Source organism: Urocitellus parryii, chromosome 4 (assembly GCF_045843805.1).
Source record: "Urocitellus parryii isolate mUroPar1 chromosome 4, mUroPar1.hap1, whole genome shotgun sequence".
NCBI lineage: Eukaryota > Metazoa > Chordata > Mammalia > Rodentia > Sciuridae > Urocitellus > Urocitellus parryii.
In genome coordinates, this window is record NC_135534.1 from 66,853,157 (window position 1) to 66,873,047 (window position 19,891).

Consider the following 19,891-nt stretch of genomic DNA (forward strand, 5'->3'; position numbering starts at 1 on the left):
CATTGAATACTTTGTAAAATACCATGCAGTACTCCTATCATGCTTTATTTCTTTACCTCGCTTTATTGTTCCTTCAGTTATAACTTCATGACATTATTTATTTTATATTTTCTCTCGCCATACTAGAATGTAAATTCCATGAAAGTGTTTTGTTCTTTTTCTATCCCCTGCATTTAGAACCATGCCTGGCACATAGTAGATGCTCAATATATATTTATAAATGAATGTCCAAATTACTTTTTAGAAAGATTGTGCCAATTTATACTCCCTAAGTAGTAGGTTGAAATGTTCACTCCATCTTACTGTATATTACCTTTAAAATATTTAGCAAAAATTGTTATTTTTAAATAATTTTGATGATTGCTAGTAGAGTTTTCATATATTTTTAGTTGTATATTCCTCTCTGTTGAATTTTTTTGTAGTTTATAATCTATTTCTAAGTAGTATATGAGTCTGAATGCATTTATAGTATAGTAGATATATGTGGAAATAACTCATTTTTCCTTCTTTAGGTAATTATAGTGACCACATCACCAAGTTCAACCTTCGTGCCCAACATTCTCTCCAAATCCCATAATTATGCAGCAGTCACTAAGCTTGTACCAACATCAGTCATTGCTTCCACAACTCAGAAGCCACCGGTTGTTATAACTGCTTCACAGTCCTCTCTAGTCAGTAGTAGCAGCAGTGGCAGCAGCAGTTCTACGCCATCACCTATTCCTAATACAGTTGCAGTAACAGCTGTGGTATCCTCCACACCGTCTGTAGTCATGTCAACAGTAGCACAAGGTGAGTGATTTACCATTTAATTCTGTCTCTGTTGGTGTATGGAAATTTGAAGAAAACTGGGTATGTGTGAAGATCTGTACTGTTAGATAAGTGATTACTTACTCTTCCACTTCACTCAGTTTGAGAATGTCAAATTGGTAGGTTACTCAGTTGTCTTGTATCTGACTCCTACATTCTGTCTTGTCCTTTTTTTTTTGGTTAATTTTTTTTTTCTTTTAATTGGTTTTTTATTTATCGCTCCATTTTTAAACAAAGAAGTAAACATGTATATATTGTATTTTGCCATTTTCTTTTTTTTTTTCTTTTTATACTGGGGATTGAACCACGGACGCTTTACCACTAAGCTACATTCTCAGTCCTTTTTTAATTTTTTATTTAGAGACAGGGTCTTGCTGAGTTGCTTAGGGGCTTAACTGCCCAGCAGGTTTGGAATTTTTTTGGTAGAGTTTGCTGTGTGTCATATTTTATCTGACTACACCATGTTATCTTGGAATATTTCTCTAGGATTTGGCCAATATTAATTCCTTATTCATTTTATTTACAAAAAAAGCAAAACAAAACTAAAAAAAAATGGTAGAGGCAAAATGCCTAGGATGAAAATGATTGATACTGTTTAACCAGCATATTGTTTAATATTCTTTAACATCCTAAAAGACAAAACATAGGTTATATTCTTACATTTATATATCATCTTTTCATTTACTTGGCTTTACTTTTTAGTGTTTGTTTAGGGGGTGGCTACATTTTTTCTCTGGGGCTCATGTTACAATTCAAATATTTCATATTCCTTTTTATTATTCCAATGAACTATCTGAAAGTGTATAACTTTATAAACAAAAGAGGTTTATTTGGCTCATGGTTTTGAAGATCTAAGGTCAAGGACCCTCATCTGGTGATGGCCTTCTTGCTGGCAGAGTTCCAGGATAGTGTAGCGCATTACATGACAAAAGACAGGGAGCCCAAATGTGTCTCTCTTCAGGTCTTTTTTCATGTTTTTTTTCTAATTTTTTTTTTTATTTTTTTGGTCCTAGGGATTGATCCCAGGGTGCTTTACCACATCCCAGCCCTTTTTATTTTTTATTTTGAGAGAGGGTCTCTAAATTGCTTAAAGATTTGTTGCTAAGTCACTGAAGCTGGTCTCAAACTTGAGATCTTTGTGCCTCAGCCTCCTGAATTGCTGGAATTGCAGGTGTGTACCACTTGCCTAGCTTCTTTCCCTCCTTTTCAGAGCTATCTCCTAAATGTTCTGCCTCTAAATACCATACTTGGATTATTTCTCCCTTTTAATATATTATTTTTTGTATTAATTTTCAAAATGTGAGCCCTGTGGGGAGACACTCAAACCATATCTAAACTGTAACACACATTTATTCTGAATTACCAAAATGTAGCCTGAACTATAGTTCTTCCAAACATGGACTAATATGTTTATTTTAGTCGTGTTCACTGATATTCTTTTGGACATTCAAATGTTTAATAAATTGTTACAGAGCTCCTGGATTGCTAATACCCAATTTTACTTGCCAAGTAAGTGTTTGTAGTGGTTACAGTGATAAGTGATTGAATACATGACTTCACATAAATCTGTATTGGTTGAATGACTGATTTTTAACAAAAAGAAAATTTATTATTTCACAAAACCAGAAGTCCAGAGGAGGAACGCTTCACTTAAGTTAGGCAGTAGCATATTGACCATCAAGGACTTTTTGCTTTTCGGTTTTTTTTTTGGTTTATCAGCTTTTTTTCCAGGTAATGCCATCATGAGCAGGATGAGTACATTACAAGTATTACATTCAGGTTTGAAAATATCCCTAGAGACTGAAGATACAATTTCCTTATTTAGATATATCTTGGGAAAGAGAAAACCTTTCCCAAAAGTCTCTGAGGACAAGATTCCCTTCATGTTATGTTGGCAAAAGTAATTGGGCTACCATGACTAGCTTAAATCAGTTAGGAATTGCCCTCTAGGGCTGGCCTTAGGGCCATTCTCCCCAAAAGTACATGCCAATATCCAGGAATATAGATCCTTACAAGAAGAAAAAAGGGTTCTGTTTAAAAGGAGGGAGGGCAAAGGAGAAAGGAAACCAGATTGACAACCAAGAGTGTGTGCTGCATTAGATTATTTAATAGATGGTCTTAGAACAATTGATTTTTCATTTGAATCTGTACATGTCTGAGATTGATAAATCTAAATATAAAACTGATTGATACAGGCTGGGAATGTGGTTCAAGTGGTAGCGCGCTTGCCTGGCGTGTGCGGGGGGACACTGGGTTCGATCCTCAGCACCACATAAAAATAAAAAAAAATAAAGATGTTGTGTCCACCAAAAACTAAAAAATAAGTATTAAAAAATTCTCCCTCTCTCTCTCTCTCTCTCTCTCTCTCTAAAAAAAAAAAAAATGATTGATAAAACTGATAAACCTAAAAGTGATTGATAAAAATTATTTAAATCCTACTTGTTTTTTTTGTTTGTTTGTTTGGTTTTTTGGGGGTACCGGAGTTGAACTCCGGGGTGCCATTGAGTCATCCCCAGCTCTTTTTCATATTTTATTTAAAGACAGGTCTCCCTAAGCTGCTTAGGGTCGTGCTAAGTTGCTGAGGCTTTTGAACAAGATCCTCCTGCCTCAGCCTCTTGAGCTGCTGGGAGTGCACCAGCATGCCCGGCTAAATCCTGCTTGTATTGACTTTTCTTTTTTTTTGGGGGGGGGGTCTACTTGTATCAGTTACTGAGAGAGGAATAGAAGAATTTCTAGCTATATTTATAGCTTTGTACATTTCTCCCTTTTATTTTGTCGGGTTTTGTTTCATGTATTTTGAACTCTCTTATTAGGTATACAAATTTAGGATTGTTGTATCTTGATGAATTGACCCTTTCGGTCAATTCATGAATCATAAAGATGAAATGCCCATCTTTAACTCTGGTAACTCTTGATGTTAATTAACATTAGTGTTTCAATATCCACCTTTTCTGACATTAATATAGCTACTCCAACTTTCTTATTATGATTGTCCTTTTCATTTTAATTCATGTCTTTGTTTAAAAATATATTTCCTATGAACATTGTACAATTAGGTCTTGCTTTTCTATCCAGTCTTACCATTTCTAACTTTTAATTGGAATGTTTTTATCCATTTAACATTTAATTTAAATATCAATATGATTTAGCTTAAGTTTATCATCTTGACAGTTGTTTTTATCTTATCTGTTGTTTGTTCCCTTTCCAGTCCTTTTTAGAGTTTATTGTGTTTTCTTTTTTTTAAAAAAGGATTTCAATTTTATTTCCTCCATTGGCTTAATAGTTATACTTAAGAAAAAATAGGTATCCTGGCACTAGAGCAGATTATGCTTAGTGAAGCTAGTCAATCCCTAAAAAACAAATACCAAATGTCTTCTTTGATATAATGAGAGCAACTATGAACAGAGCAGGGAGGAAGAGCAGGAAGAAAAGATTAACATTAAACAGAGACATGAGATGGGAGGGAAAGGGAGAGAAAAGGGAAATTGCATGGAAATGAAGGGAGACCCTCATTACTATACAAAATTACATATAAGAGGTTGTGAGGGGAATAGGAAAATAAACAAGGAGAGAAATGAATTACAGTAGATGGGGTAGAGAGAGAAGATGGGAGGGGAGGGGAGGGGGGATAGTAGGGGATAGGAAAGGTAGCAGAATACAACAATTACTAATTGGGCATTATGTAAAATTGTGGATGTGTAACCGACATGATTCTGCAATCTGCATTTGGGGTAAAATTGGGAGTTCATAACCCACTTCAATCTAATGTATGAAATATGATATGTCAAGAGCTTTGTAATGTTGTGAACAACCAATAAAAAAATAAAATAAAAAAAAAAACTTCTAAAGTGACTTAGAAAAAATAAAGAGAATTTTTCCTTCTTTCTGGAGTGGGCAGTGCAGGACCCTATGGAGATGCTGTAGACCCACCTTCTATCTTATTGTTCAATTCACCCCAGTAAAAACGTCTCAGGTCTTGGTAGGTCATGGCACATACCTGTAATCCCAGCTGTTATGGAGGCTGAAGCAGGAGGATTGCAAGTTCAAGGTCAGCCTAAGCAAATTGGCGAGAACCCTTCTCAGAATAAAAATTTGAAAAGTAAAGGTCAGGGAATGTAGCTCAGAGGCAGAGTGCCCCTGGGTTCATTCCCTGATATCAAACAAACAAAGAATTCTCAGGTTTTTGGTGGCTTTTTTGGCTCTAACCATCAGAAAGCACTCTGTCAGAAAAAGGCAGCAAGCAGACTTCACCTAGTAACACTTTTTAGACATACACTTTATTATGGAAACTTTGGATGTCAGCTTGTTTTAAACAGCTTTTTTTTTTTTTTTTTCTGTGACCAAAAGACCTGACATGAGCAATTTTAGAAGAGAAACATTTTACTTGGGGATAACAATTCTAGACGTCTTGGTCCATAGAAGGCTGACTTCCTTGCTCTGTACCTGAGGTATGGCAGAACATTATGTTGGAAGAATGTCATGGAGGAAAGCAGCTCAGGACATGGCTATTAGGAAGCAGAGAGAGTTCTTCTCTCACCAAGGACGAAGAATATACCACAAAGTCACACTCCAATGACCCACCTCCTTCAGCCACACCCAAAAAAAAAATGGGTATCCTAAAGTAAGGTGTTCCAGCATATGTTCTCAATATTATTATACTCCATATTGACATTTTGGTCCAGATAATTCTTTGTTGTGGTGACTGACTTTTTCATTGTAGGATGTTTGGCATTATCCTTGGCCTTAACTATTAGATGCTGGTAGTGTACCCACTCAAAACAGTAAAAAGTGTCCGCAGTGATTGCCAAATATCTTAATTGCCCTCAATTGAGAACCCAGCTTTAGAGCTTAGAATATGCATTTTAAATTTATGACAATCTACCTTCAAACAATAAGACACTTGGGGTTTTATGTTAGAATGAATGCATTTCCTCTGTCCCATCTTTGTGTTATGGTTTTTGTATATGTACAAACCTCTATTATATGAACTTTGCCTTGTTAATAGGCTTAAACAGGCACTTGTTTGATTTTTAAAGGAATTATAAAAGAGGGTGAAAAAAAATCTGGGGATAATTATCAAGCTCATCCTGTACTTTTGCTAATCCAGCCTTGGGATCAGCTATTTCTCCAAGGAGCCATAGTTTGTTTAGTGGAAGGTGATAAGCAGAAGCTAAGATATGAGTGCTAAATATGCTTACTGATGGAGAATATGTGTGTATAAAAACTTGTGCATGTGTGTCTACATGCACATGTTCACTCACATTAATACACACACATATTTATGTTTACATGTATTTCCCATATGTTGAAAACTGTTCATACTGATACATCCAGTTTCAATCAAACACTGCATGTTAAATTCTACTTTTCTCTTTCCCTACTTTAATAGTGGAAAACCTAGCCTCCACTATCATATATTAACTTGTTTTATCAGTCCTCTAATATGTAACCTATTTCTCATCCTTGAGGCTATGGCCTCCTTCCCTAAGCAGTTTCTCTCTTCCCTCCATTAGATCTGATAACCTACATACTTCTGCCTCACATCAGTTGAGTTCTGACACCATTCCCCAGCCACCCCTTTGCTTGGGAACCTAAGGGCAAAGGAAGAGGACCTTTTACTTGTTAAAGCACACATAACCCCTTTCTTTGAAAGGATAGATTTGTGTGATCACATATGATTATTTTCTCCTGTATGCTTTGTTTTTGCAATGCTAGGACTTAAACCCGGCTCCTCATTTATGCTAGGCTTCTCTAAACTTGAACCCTCCCCGAGGTAGGGACTATTCGCAAAATAGTTTCCCCAAGATGTAGCATATAGTTTGTGTTCAGTGATTTATTACTGAATGAATAAATACTCAGAGTCTAAGTACATCATTCAGGTCACAGGCTGTTATGTGTTTATGTGTTGAAGGCATGAATTAAATAGAATTCTTTGATTCTTAAGTCACCCTGAATGCTTTTACATCTGATACTTTTCATATACAAAAGTGTATGGAGGGCTGGGGTTGTAGCTCAGTGGTAGAACGCTTGCCTAGCATGTGTGAGGAACTAGATTCGATCCTCAGCACCATACATGTATAAAATATATACCACTACAACTAAAAAAAAAAAAAAAAGCACATGGAGTGAAAATCTTTTTACCTCACAGAGGTTTACTCGTTATATTGTTTGACAATACTGAAGAACTCTAAAACTTTCAGGTAAGTTATATTCATTTTTCTTATTATAAAGGAAATTGTCCCTTTTTTTAAAAAAAGTATATGGATATAATACAATAATATTATAATATAGAGGTAATATAGAGATATAGAGGTTAAATAGTTTAAAAATAATCTTTCACCTGTATGACACTTTATACTCATTGGATAATAAACTCGTAAAATGTTGGCACCAAAAGGGGGTCCAGAGATAGTCTAATTCAACATGATTAAGCAATATAGAATACATATGTCACAAAAATGACTCGTAACATAATGAGCACTGCCTCTAATAGACCATAATGAAGAATGTGAACCTGGTACTGTAATGAGGGACAATTCCCAATGTCCTCTCTTTGAGTTAAATGAGAACCTGCCTCTAGAATCTCCTACTTGCATTCCTTTTCTGCTCCAACAAGCTGATTTCAAGAAATGGGTGGGAGTGAAGGAGATGGGGAAATGTCTAAGTAATGAAAACTGTTCCTCGTCTTTGGTTTTACATAATCCACACAGTAACTCTTGCAGAATTGTAAGGAAAGGAAAATTACAACACATGAGGACATTGAGCCTATTGAGACTGACTTCTTAAGGTTTATCCATCTCTGGGCTGGGGAGGTGGCTCAAGCGGTAGCGCGCTCGCCTGGCATGCGTCCGACCCGGGTTCGATCCTCAGCACCACATACCAACAGGGATGTTGTGTCTGCCGAGAACTAAAAAATAAATAAAATTCTCTCTCTCTCTCTCTCTCCTCTCTCACTCTCTCTTTAAAAAAAAAAAAAAAAAAAAAAAAGGTTTATCCATCTCCATCTTTGCTATTCTTGAGAGACATTTACATAAGAATGTGGTATTAGGACTGGGGATGTAGTTCAGGGGTAGGGTACTTGCCTTGCTGGATGCTCTGGATTCAGTCCCTCCACCCAAAAGATTGCCCACCTATCCCCTGCATTAAAAGAGAATGTGTTGTTGTTGTTATTTTGTAATGCATGTATTTGCCATGGTAGAAATGTGGTAGAGGAAGCTGTTAAATAACATCCCTAGTACTTGAGTATTAGGTTGTTTATACTTAGTTTTTTTTTTAAGTTTTAATTTTTTTTTAGTTGTAGATGGACACAATACCTTCATTTCATTTTATTTATTTATTTTTATGTGATGCTGAGTACCAAACCCAGTGCCTCACACATGTGAGGCAAGCACTCCACCACTGAGCTGCAACCCTAGCCTTATACTTAGTTTCTTTTTATCTTTTCAGCAAAACTTAAAAAATTAATATGGTGAGTTATATTCCAGTTGTTCCTGCTAGGAATCTTAGCTCATTGACAATGTCCAGTTGAAGAGTTAATAAATTACAATAATATTACAGCTGAAAATTCTGAGAGAGGGAAGAACTTTTCAAACTCATATATATTTAGTGGAAGTTACTAGTACTCTTTACCTGAGTGTGCTTGCTAATACCAATATACTACTGAAAAGAACCACCAGAATTTTAACTGTGGATATATTGCACATGCACACTTATAACTTTTCATAAGATTATTTAATGACCAAGAGTTCTTAAGAAATGAATTTATAGATGATTAGCGATGAGATATAGAAAAGCTACTTTGCCATGCTAAATAATTGAAAAGACAAATGGTTAAGTGTGAGTTATTTTATCTGATGCCATGTTTAAATTGGATGATGACAATTTATTATTATTATTATTATTTATTATAAATATGTATTGCATATAGGATTAAATAATTAGTTCACTTCCTATAGAGAGATCTTTCTGCAAATTTTCTGTCTGCTACTCTTTCTTTCTACCCTTCACCAAGGGAAAATCAGTTGTTTTCGTACTGCCTACCTTGCAGTTTGAGGACAAGGCATCAAATATATAAAGCCCCATACATTATATCTTACAGGGTGCTCAGTAAACCATAGTTTTTGTTAAATTTCTTGGACTTTATTATCTACTGTAGTAATCTAAAGTAATTTTAGTTATGCTTTCCTGTCCAATTCTCTTTACCTTTCTATAGGTGTATCTACATCAGCAATTAAAATGGCATCAACAAGACTTCCTTCCCCCAAAAGCTTAGTGAGTGCTCCAACCCAGATTCTCGCACAGTTTCCTAAACAGCATCAACAGTCTCCTAAGCAGCAGTTACATCAAGTGCAACAACAGACACAGCAACAGGTGGCCCAGCCTTCTCCAGTATCTCATCAGCAACAGCCTCAGCAGTCCCCTTTGCCACCTGGTATCAAACCTACCATCCAAATCAAACAGGAGTCAGGTAATTGGAAAATGTTTACAAGATATGCTACCTCTTTCCTAATCACCCGTTCTCTGAGTCCTCCAGTCCGTAACATGGTGTGTCTATGTATTTAGGTTGTCTTTGACAACTGCTGTACATGTTTTGTTAGATTTATACCCAGGTATTTAATTTTCTTGGAATTATTATAAATGGCATTGTGATTTTTAGTATCAGTTTTTGAGGTTTTCATTGGTGTATAAAAATGGTATTAAATGTATGTCCTTAAACCTTGCTGAACTCACTTATTATATCTAGGAATATTTATGTAAATTCCTTGAGATTTTTCTACATACATAGAATAATTTACCTTTACATTTTTTCTTTTTTGTTACTGGGAATGGATCCCAGAAGTGCTTTATCACTCAGCTACATACCCAGCCCTTTTTTTATTTTTTATTATGACATAGGGTCTCACTAAGTTACTAAGGTTGGGCTTGAACTGCCTCAGCCTCCTAAATTGCTGAGATTATAGGCATGTGTGCCCAGCCTAGAATAATTTTTTAATTATGTCATCTATAAATAGAGAAAACTTTTTGCCTGTCTGCCTGCCTTCCTTCGCTCCTTCCATTCTTCCCCCCCTTCCTTTTCCTGTCTCTCCTTCCTTTCTTTTTCTTTTTCCTTCCCTGCCTCCTTGCTCTCCTTCCTTCTTCCTGCCTTCTCCCACTGGCTAGAATTCCCAGTACTATGTTGTTAAATGATTGATGAGAGAGCATTCGCTTTCGTCGTTAAGTATGATGCCAGCTGTAGGTTTTTTGAAGATGCTTTTTATCAAGTCGAGGAAGTACCCCTCCTATTTTTCTGGGACTGTGTTATGAATAGATGTTGGATTTTGTTAAGTACCTTTTCTCTGTTCAATGGATATGATTTTTTTTTAGTCTGTTAGTACGCTGGATTACATTGATTGATTTTTCTGTTGAACCAGCCTTGCATATCTGACATAAACCATACTTGGTTTTGATGTATAATTCTGTTTTACACATTGCTGGCTTGAATTTTTGTTTCTGTTCATCAGAAATATTGACCTGTTGTTTTCTTATTTTGTACTGTCTTCAGTTTGCTTGAGCTCATAAAATGAGTTTGGAAGTGTTTCTTCCTTCTCTATTTTCTGAAAGAGATTGTATAACATTAGCATTAATTCTTTACATGAAACCATCAGGGCCTGGAGATTTCTGTTTTAGGATCTTTTAAATTATGATTCAGTTTCTTTTAATAGAGGACTATTCTGATTATCTGTTTCATCTTGGTTGAATTTTGATGGTTTATGATTTTCAGTCCATTTCTTCTAAGTTATCAAAATTTATGAGTGTATATATATTTGTGTGTGTATATATATGTATATATGTGTGTATATATATATATATATATATATATATATATATATATATTTGTTAGTATTAGTTCCTTATTATCCTTTTCGTGGCAACAGGATCTATATTAATGTTCCTTGTTTCATTTTATATTGGTGGTTTTATGTCTTTTTCTTTGTCAGACTTGTAAGAGGTTTATTTATTTTATTGAAGATTTTGTGTGTGTGTGTGGTAATGGGGATTGAGCCCATTTTATCACTGAACCCTATTCCCAGCCTGAAGTTTTTTGTTTTTTTAATGTTTTTTTTTTTTGGTTGTAGATGGACACAATATCCTTATTTTCATTTTTATGTGGTGCTGAGGATTGAATCCAGTGCCTTCCACATGTGAGACGAGCACTCTACCACTGAGCTACAACCTCAGCCCAAGTTTTTTTGTTTTTTAAGAAATAGATTTTTGATTGTTCCTTCCCATCATTTTTCTGTTTTCAAATTCAGTATTATATCCTTCCTTTTATTTTGGGTGGGTTTATTTGCTCTTCTACTTTCTTGAGATTGGAACTTACATTATTAAGACTTTTTCTAAGCATTTAACATTTATGTCTACATCTGTATAGATATGTTTGTGATAAATTTCTCTCAGGCATGTTTTAGTAGTATCCTGTATGTTTTGATATGTTGTATTTTCATTTTCATCCAATTTTGTGTGTTTTTAAAATTTCCTTTGAGACCTCCTATTTGATCCCTGGATTATTTATAAGTGTTTTATTTTATTTCTAAATGGTTGGAGATTTTTCTATGGTCTTTTCAATATTAATTTTTAGTTTGATTTCACTGTGGTCTGAGAACATACATAACATCATTTCAGTTATTTTAAATTTGTTGAGGCTTGTTTTTGGCTCAAGATATGTTCTACTGTGGTAAATGTTCCAGGGTGCTTAAAGAAATATACTAATATTGGGTGCATATGTTTAATGTGTAAGTCAGATCTTGTTCTTTGTTTTATTAATTTATCCTGGTTTTTGTCTTTGTTTTTTGGTACCTGGGGTTGAAACCAGAGGCTCTTTACCACTGAGCCACCTCCCCAGCCCTTTTTATCTTTTATTTAGAGACAGGGTCTTGCTGACAGGGTCTTACTTGGGGCCTCACTAAGTTGCTGCGGCTGGCTTAGAACTTGCAATCCTCCTGTCTCAGTCTCCTAAACTGCTGGGATTAGAGGCATGCACCACCAAGCCTGGCAGTTATCTTGTAGTCTTATTAGATTTCCTATATGGTTAAATTTCTCATATGGTTATCTATCACTGGTCAGAATGAAATGTTAAAGTTTGCAACTATATTTGTAGGACTTCACCCCAGAATTATTTATGTGGTTTTGCTTCATGTATTTTATTTTATTTATTTATTTTTTAAAATTTTTTAGTTATAGGTGGATACAGTGTCTTTATTTTACTTTATGTGGTGCTGAGGATTGAACCAAATGCCTCACGCAAGCGCTCTACCTCTGAGCCACAACCCCGCCCTCCTTTATGTATTTTAATGCATCTGTTGTTTATACATATATATTTAGAAACATTATATATCTTGGTAGATTGGTTCTTTTTCATTATTTAGTATCCCTTTTTTTTTCCCTCAGTAATTTTCTTTGCTCTGAAGTCTACTTTTCTTAGGGGGGAAAAAAAAGATGATGTTTTATTTTTATTTCCACTCTTAAAGTTTTATTCCAATTTCAATTTGGAAAGCTTGACACATAATCTACAAAATGATGATATCAAACCCACATTAGTATATTTAGTCCATGTAGTAGAAAACTACAGTGATTTTGGATTTGCCAGGTATTATGTTGATTGGACACAGTGAATTGTATTGCCTTTTAAAGTCTACTTTATCTATAATTAAGATAGCCACTCCTGTTTTCTTTGGATTCATTATCTCAACAATATATAATTTCCCATCATCTTATTTTCAACTGTGTGTGTTGTATTTGAAATGATTTTCTTGTAGACAGAACTTAGTGTGGTTGGGTTTTTTAAAATTCACTCTGCCAGTCTTTCTCTTATAAATTATGTCTTTGGACCACTTACATTTAAGGTAATTGTTGATATGGTAGAGCTTAAGTGCTATTTTATTATTTGTTTTCTGTTTGTTTCTTCTATTTCTTGTTATTCTTGTATTTTCTTGCCTTCCTCTAGCTTGTTTGAAAATATTTTAGGATTCAATTTTGATTTATTTATAATGTATATATCATTTTGTTCTATTTCCTTAGTGTTTGTTTAGTGTAATGTGGTATTATAATATACTGGAAAAAATTATCACAGTTGATTTTTTTTCCCTGCATATTATACTGTATTTGAAATAGTTTTATCTTTCTAGTAAAAAGGGGATTTTATTATATGTATACATGCACTGTTTCCTAGTTTTGCAAGGTTCTAGTTTCTGAGGTGTTTTGGTTACATTTTTATTTGTGATTCAGTTATTTATTTATTTATTTATTTTGACATTCATCTGTAGTCTTGTGTGTGTGTGTGTGTGTGTGTAGTGTGTGTGTGTGTGTACAGTTCATGTCAGGTGTTTTTTTGTTTTTGTTTTTGTTTTTGTTTTTTTCTTGGTACCAGGGATTGAACTCAGGGGCACTTGACCACAGCCACATCCTCAGCCCTTTTTGTATTTTATTTAGAAATAGGGTCTCACTAAGTTGCTTAGCATCTCCATTTTGCCGAGGCTGGCTTTGAACTTGCGACCCTTCTGCCTCAGCCTCCCCAGCCATTGGGATTACAGGTGTGCACCACCACTCATGGCTTCGTCAGGTTTTTGTTTCCATGTTATGTGTGCTTCCTAGCAAGAATTTTAAAATTTTCCCTTTTTTGTATGGATTAAAAATAAAATCAAGTTTTCTTGAGATTATTTCACAAAGCGTTTGCTTAACTCATTAAATGTGTTCAATTCAATGGTATTTTTAAAAAATATTTAATTTTTAGGTGTAGTTGGACACAATGCCTTTATTTTATTTACTTATTTTTATGTGGTGCTAGGGATGGAACCCAGGGCCTCACACGTGCTAGGTGAGCACTCTACCACTGAACTACACTACAACATCAGCCCATCACTGGTATTTAATATGTTCACAGATCATCTATTATGATTTTAAAATATTTCTATCACCTCAAAAAGAAATCCTATAGGGGCTGGGGATGTGGCTCAAGCGGTAGCTCGCTCGCCTAGCGTGCATGCGGCCCGGGTTCGATCCTCAGCACCACATACCAACAAAGATGTTGTGTCCGCCAAGAACTAAAAAATAAATATTAAAAATTAAAAAAAAAAAAAGAAACCCTATAACTTTAGCTATTACCTCCTATTCCTTGTACCCATCCATAAGCATCCCCTGTTATGTTTTTCTTTTCTTTTTTTTTAGTACCAGGTATTGAACCCAGGGGTGCTTAAACATTGAGTCACATCCCCAACCCTTTTTATTTTTTATTTTTTGAGACAGAGTATCACTGAGTTGCTTAGGGCCTTGCTAATTTGCTGAGGCTGGTTTTGAACTTGCTATCCTCCTGCCTCAGCCTCGCTAGGTGCTGGGATTTTAGGCACGAGCTACCATGCCTGGCTCCCTATTATTTTTGATTTCTAGATTTTCATATCCTGTACTTTGATATGAAAGAAATTATATAATATGTGATCTTTTGTGTCTGGTTTTATTCACTTAACATGTTTTTAAGGTTTATGTATGTTGTTGCATATATTAGTATTTGATTCTTTTTTCTGTATTTTTTTTATTAGTGTGTTATCATGGGATTTGTTGTTATATATTTGTGTATGCACATAATATGATTTGGCCAGTATCATTCCCCAGTATTTCCCCTTCCCTCCCCTCCTTCCTCCCCCTGGTTCCTTTACTCTACTGATCTCCCTTAGATTTTTCATGAGGTCCCTGCTCCACATTTCTTTTCCTTTTTTCTGTCTAGCTTCCACATATGAGAAAACATTCAACCCATGACCTTTGGCTTATTTTGCTTGGCATAATGTTCTTATATTCCATCCACTTTCCTGCAAATGACAATTTCATTTTTCTTTATGATTGAATCCATTGTGAACAAATACCACATTTTCTTTGCCCATTCATCTGTTAATGAACACCATGGCTGGATCCATACTATGGCTGTTGTGGATTGTGCTACTAAAAACATGGGTATGCATTTGTTTGTTCTTTTGGATGGACATTGATATATATTTGGATGGTTTTTACCTGCTGGCAATTATGAAAATGCTGCTAAAAACATTTGTGTGTGAATTTTTGAATATTCAGTTTTCGTGTGTGTGTATGTTGTGTGTGTATTAGAATTGCTGGGTTATATGATAACTCTATATTTAATTCTTTGAAGAACTGCCAGACTATTTTCTAAAGAACTGCATCGTTTTATATTCCCACCAGCAATGAATGCATGAGAATTCCAAATACCCTACATTCTTGCCAATACTTGTAGTTCTCCTACTTTTTGATTCTAGCCATCCTAATGTCTAACAAGTGGTATTTCATTATGGTCTGAATTTGCATTTCTCTGATGACAAGGATATTAAGCATCTTTTTATGTACTTGTTGGACCTTTCACATATCTTCCTTGAAGAAATACATACTCAGATTCTTTGCTCATTTTTAAATTGGGTTGTTTGTCTTTTTGCCATTGAATTGTATGAATTTATATGCTTACATTAAACTCTTATCACATGCAATATCCATATATTCCTCCCATTCTCTTTAGTTGTTTCTTCAGTTTCTTGTTGATATCCTTTAAAGTACAAAAAAAATTAAACTTTTGATGATGTCTAGTTCATATCATTTTTTTTTTAAAGAGAGAGTGAGAGAGGAGAGACAGAGAGAGAGAGAGAGAGAGAGAATTTTTAATATTTATTTTTTAGTTCTTGGCGGACACAACATCTTTGTTGGTATGTGGTGCTGAGGATCGAACCCGGGCCGCACGCATGCCAGGCGAGCGCGCCACCGCTGAGCCACATCTCCAGCCCCATCATTTTCTTTTGCTGCATGTGTTATTTTAATATTTTTTAGTTGTTGATGTACCTTTATTTTTTATTTATTTATATGTGGTGCTGAGGATAGAACCCAGTGCCTCACACATGCTCTGCCACTGAGCTACAACCCCAGCCCCATTTTTGCATGTGTTTTTAGTGTTATATTTAATGATTCTTTGCCAAGACCCAAGATCATAAAGTTTTTTTTCTATCTTCTAACACTTTGTTTTACCTCTTTGGTATCTTTGATCATTTTTTACTTAATTTTGTATATATATATGTGAGATAAAGGTATGCTGTTTGGATATGGTTTGATTGTGTTCTATAAGGGTTTATGTGTGAGAAGTTTGGTCCACGGAGTGATAATGTGAGAGGTGGTGTGGACCTTTAAGAGATGGGGTCTAATGGCAGATCCTTAGGTCATTGATCAGCTATCCTCAGAAACTCTTGTGGTACCCCTGAGTTATTGTGAGAGTCTGTTACAAGACAGCCTAGGGTTGGGGATGTAGTGTAGTGTTAAAGCACTAGCATGTGCAAGGCCCTTAGTTTGATCCCTAGCACAAACATAGACACACACACACACACACACACACACACACAATTGAGTCCTACCCATGAATTATTCTTTGATGATGTTTTATTCTTGCTTACACTTCTACCACAGTGATCTCACCAGAGGCTAAATCAGTAGGGCCAATGATCTTGAACTTTCATACTCCAAAACTATGAGCTAGATAAGCCTCTTTACTTTATAAAACTAGCCTGTCCCAAGGATTTTGGTGTAGTAATAAAAAAAAATAGACAAATACAAGGTCCTATTTCATTATTCTGTATATGCTATCTAAATTATCCCAGCATAACTTCTTGAAAAAATATTTTTTCCCCATTGAATTGTCCTGGTAACTCTGTAAAAAAAATTAGTTGACCATAGGTGTATTGGTTTATTTCTGGACTCAGTTCTGTTCCATTGGTCTGTGTCTGTGTGTTATGCCAGTACTGTACTGGTTTGATTTCCATTGGTTTGTAATAAGTTTTGAAATCTTAAAGTGTGGATTTTTCTGTTTTGGATTTGTGTATAGAACAATTTGTGTCCCAGGCATTGTTTAAAACAACAGAGAAATTATTCAGCAGTTGTAATATGAAATTTGTAATTCACCTATCAATTTCTACAAAAGTCATCAGAATAGGAATTGGATTCACTCTGTAGATTAATTTGAGGAATATTATCATCTTAATGTTAAATCATTTGATTTGTGGACATGATATATTTTCCCATAATTTAGATTTTCCTAGCCTGGCACATTGGTGTGTGCCTATAGTCTGAGTTATGAGTTACTTGGTGGGGGGTTAGGTGACTGAGGCAGGTTCAGGTTGGTTGCTTGAGGTCAGGATTTCAGGGCCAGCCTGTGCAACATAGTGGACCCCATGTCTTAAAAAAAAAAAAAAAAAAAGGAAAGAAAACTATTTTTTTTTTAAAGTGGATTCCTTAGGTTTTTCTAAATAAAAGATCAGGTCATCTGCAATAGAGATATTTTTATTTCTTTTTTTCTTGCCTAATTTCCCTGACTTGAACCTCTAGTACAGTATTGAACAGATGTGAGAAAAACAGACGTTATTCTCTTATTCCTTATTCCTTCTAGTCATAAAACTACCATTAGTGTTCCTTGTGAGGCAGATGTACTGGTAACACATTCTTTCAGTTTTTGCTTCTGTGATAAAGACTTTGTTTCACCTTCATTTTTAAGATAGCTTTGCTGAATTATAGGATTTTCCAGTGAGTTTTTTCTTTGAGCTCTATTTTATCCTTTACCCTGCTAACTTCTGTTGTTTTTACTGAGAAGTAAACTGTTAACCTCATGTCAGTTCTTTATAAGTGATGAATTGTTTTTCTTTTACAAGATTTTTCTCCTTAACATTGAATTTTAGCATTTTTACTATGGATCTTTTTATGTTTATTTTACTTGAAGTTTTTTAAGCTATCTGGATGTGTAGGTTATTGCATTTTGGTAAATTTGGAAAGTTTTCAGCCATTATTTCTTCCTGTTTCTTTGCATGTCCCCTAATGTTTTTATTGGAAATTGGACATTTAGGTAATATAATGTAGCCAAGTACTGGTCTCCTCCCTCCAAGAATTTGTTATTGTTATTTGCTTGGTTATTTGTTTAGATAGTTATTTTAGAAGTCTATTTCCTTCTCCCTCCTGCACCCCTCCCCTATAGTGTTTTTATTTATTTTTTTAAATGTATCTTTAAATTTTTTAGTTATTGATGGACACAATATCTTTATTTTGTTTGTTTATTTTTATGTGGTGCTGAGGATTGAACCCAGTGCCTCACCTGTGCAAGGCAAGCACTCTAGAGCCATGATCCATAACCACAGCCCAAAGTTTTTATTTGTTCTTTTTAGTTACACATGACAGTAGAATGTATTTCGACATATTATAAATACATGGAATATAACTTCCCATTCTTGTGGGTTGTACTTGATGTGGAATTACACCGATCGTGTATTCTTATATGAACATAGGAAAGTTATGTCTAATTCATTCTACTCTCTTTCCCATTCCAATCTTCCCACTTTCCCCCATTCCTCTACCATGTTAACTCTGATACTGTTCCTCAGGGAACTTTGGCATGACAATAATATTAGTATGGCTCTTTCTTTCCCCTGGCCACATCCAGCTATTAAACTCTACAACTGCTGAATAATTTCTCTGTTGTTTTGAACAATGCCTGGGACACAAATTGTTCAATACACAAATCCAAATTTTGAACCCTTTGACAGAATAGTTTCTGGGGTTCATTTTTGATACTTGTTCTGACCCCAGGAGGGCTCCTTTCAGTTTTCTTATTCCCCAGTTCTCTTCTATAAATTAGCCTGTAATCTAGATTGTTGTCTTCATTAAATTCTTGAATCTCTTTCCAATTACCTTTCACCACATCCTCCAGTATTCTTGAAAATGTCAAAACTTGAACTTCTCCATAATCTGGTACAAATGAAGTCAGTTCCTTTGGGAAGATAGTAGGAGCTGTCTGTTTTTATGACTTATTTCTATTTTCAGACATAGTCCCTGAGCCAGCGCTCTGGAACTGGGAGGAGTGGGGTCAATGGTAAACTACTCTCCAGGTAGCACCCCTGCTTTAGGCACTAAGTGCTCAGTGAAGGTTGGATCTGGAGAGCAGTCTGAAGTTCGTTAAGCTTGCTGCTCCTGGTGGTAGATCCACTGCCTCATAAGCTGGGCTGAGGTGATCAGTGCTCCAGTATTCTTAGTAATGCCCCACCTGAGTTAGAGCATTTGTCCTTGAATTAGGGGCTGAACAGAAGAAGGAAGCACCCACCGCTTAACTGCACTTGCTCAGAATTTAGCCTTAACAACAAATAGCTAGGGGCAGGGTGGGATAGCTTAAGTCCTGTTCTTTCTAAGAAGAAGGCCCTCCAACTGGAGTAGGGGCAGAAGGAACCCTATGTCCTTGCCCACAACAGTCTGAAACTGAAAGGGACAAAGGAAGAAACTATTTTAGTTCAAATAGCACAGATCTTGCCTTTCTTATGAACTTTTGGTGGATTTTCTTGAGTAGATTTCTTTTTTCATTTGCTATTTGACCTAGAAACCATTTCCAGAGCCTTTCAAGATTATTGTTTCATAATTTTCATCACTTTTCACTGAATTAGTAGATTAGCTTAGGCCTTCATGCTATCTTACCAGAAATGTATCTCTGGAATGGTTTTAAGTACATTGGAATTATTATTTTTTTAAAGGACAGTAGAATTGTCCAGTGCAAGTATCTGGGTCTTCTACTTATTGATGGGGGATGGAGTTCTTAAAAATTTCTTTTATGTAAACTTGTCTATTTTAATTGACTTTCTTTTCCAAGGTCAGTTTTCTTTAAAAAAATATATGTTTTTATTTATACACGGACACAATACCTTTATTTTTATTTATTTATTTTTACGTGATGCTGAAGATCAAACCCAGTGCCTTTCATGTGCTAGGTGAGCACTCTATCACTGAGCCACAACCCCAGCACCCCCAGGGTCAATTCTAGTAAAGGATATTTTCCTAGAATATCATCCAATCCAGATTTTCAGTTTATTTGTTTAGGATTGAGCAGAATTATCTCTTATGATTCTCTTGTTTTTTTTCTGTGTCTGATTATTTCTTTAGTGGCTTCTTTTTATATTTGCTTTATTAGAAGTCATTAATGAAATAGAAGTCATTATTCATCTTACAGCTTCACTGTTTATAGCTTATTATATTATATTAT

At 35.2% G+C, this 19,891-nt stretch overlaps 1 protein-coding gene across 1 annotated transcript in view; it reads left to right on the forward strand.

The window, feature by feature from the left end:
• Nucleotides 1-19,891, forward strand: part of Emsy (EMSY transcriptional repressor, BRCA2 interacting) — an 83,951-nt gene that overhangs the window by 26,054 nt on the left and 38,006 nt on the right. Inside the window, exons 9-10 of the mRNA XM_026387298.2 lie at nucleotides 513-789; nucleotides 9,020-9,274. Of these exons, the coding sequence (XP_026243083.1) occupies nucleotides 513-789; nucleotides 9,020-9,274 (532 nt within the window). The remainder of the gene's footprint in view (nucleotides 1-512; nucleotides 790-9,019; nucleotides 9,275-19,891) is intronic.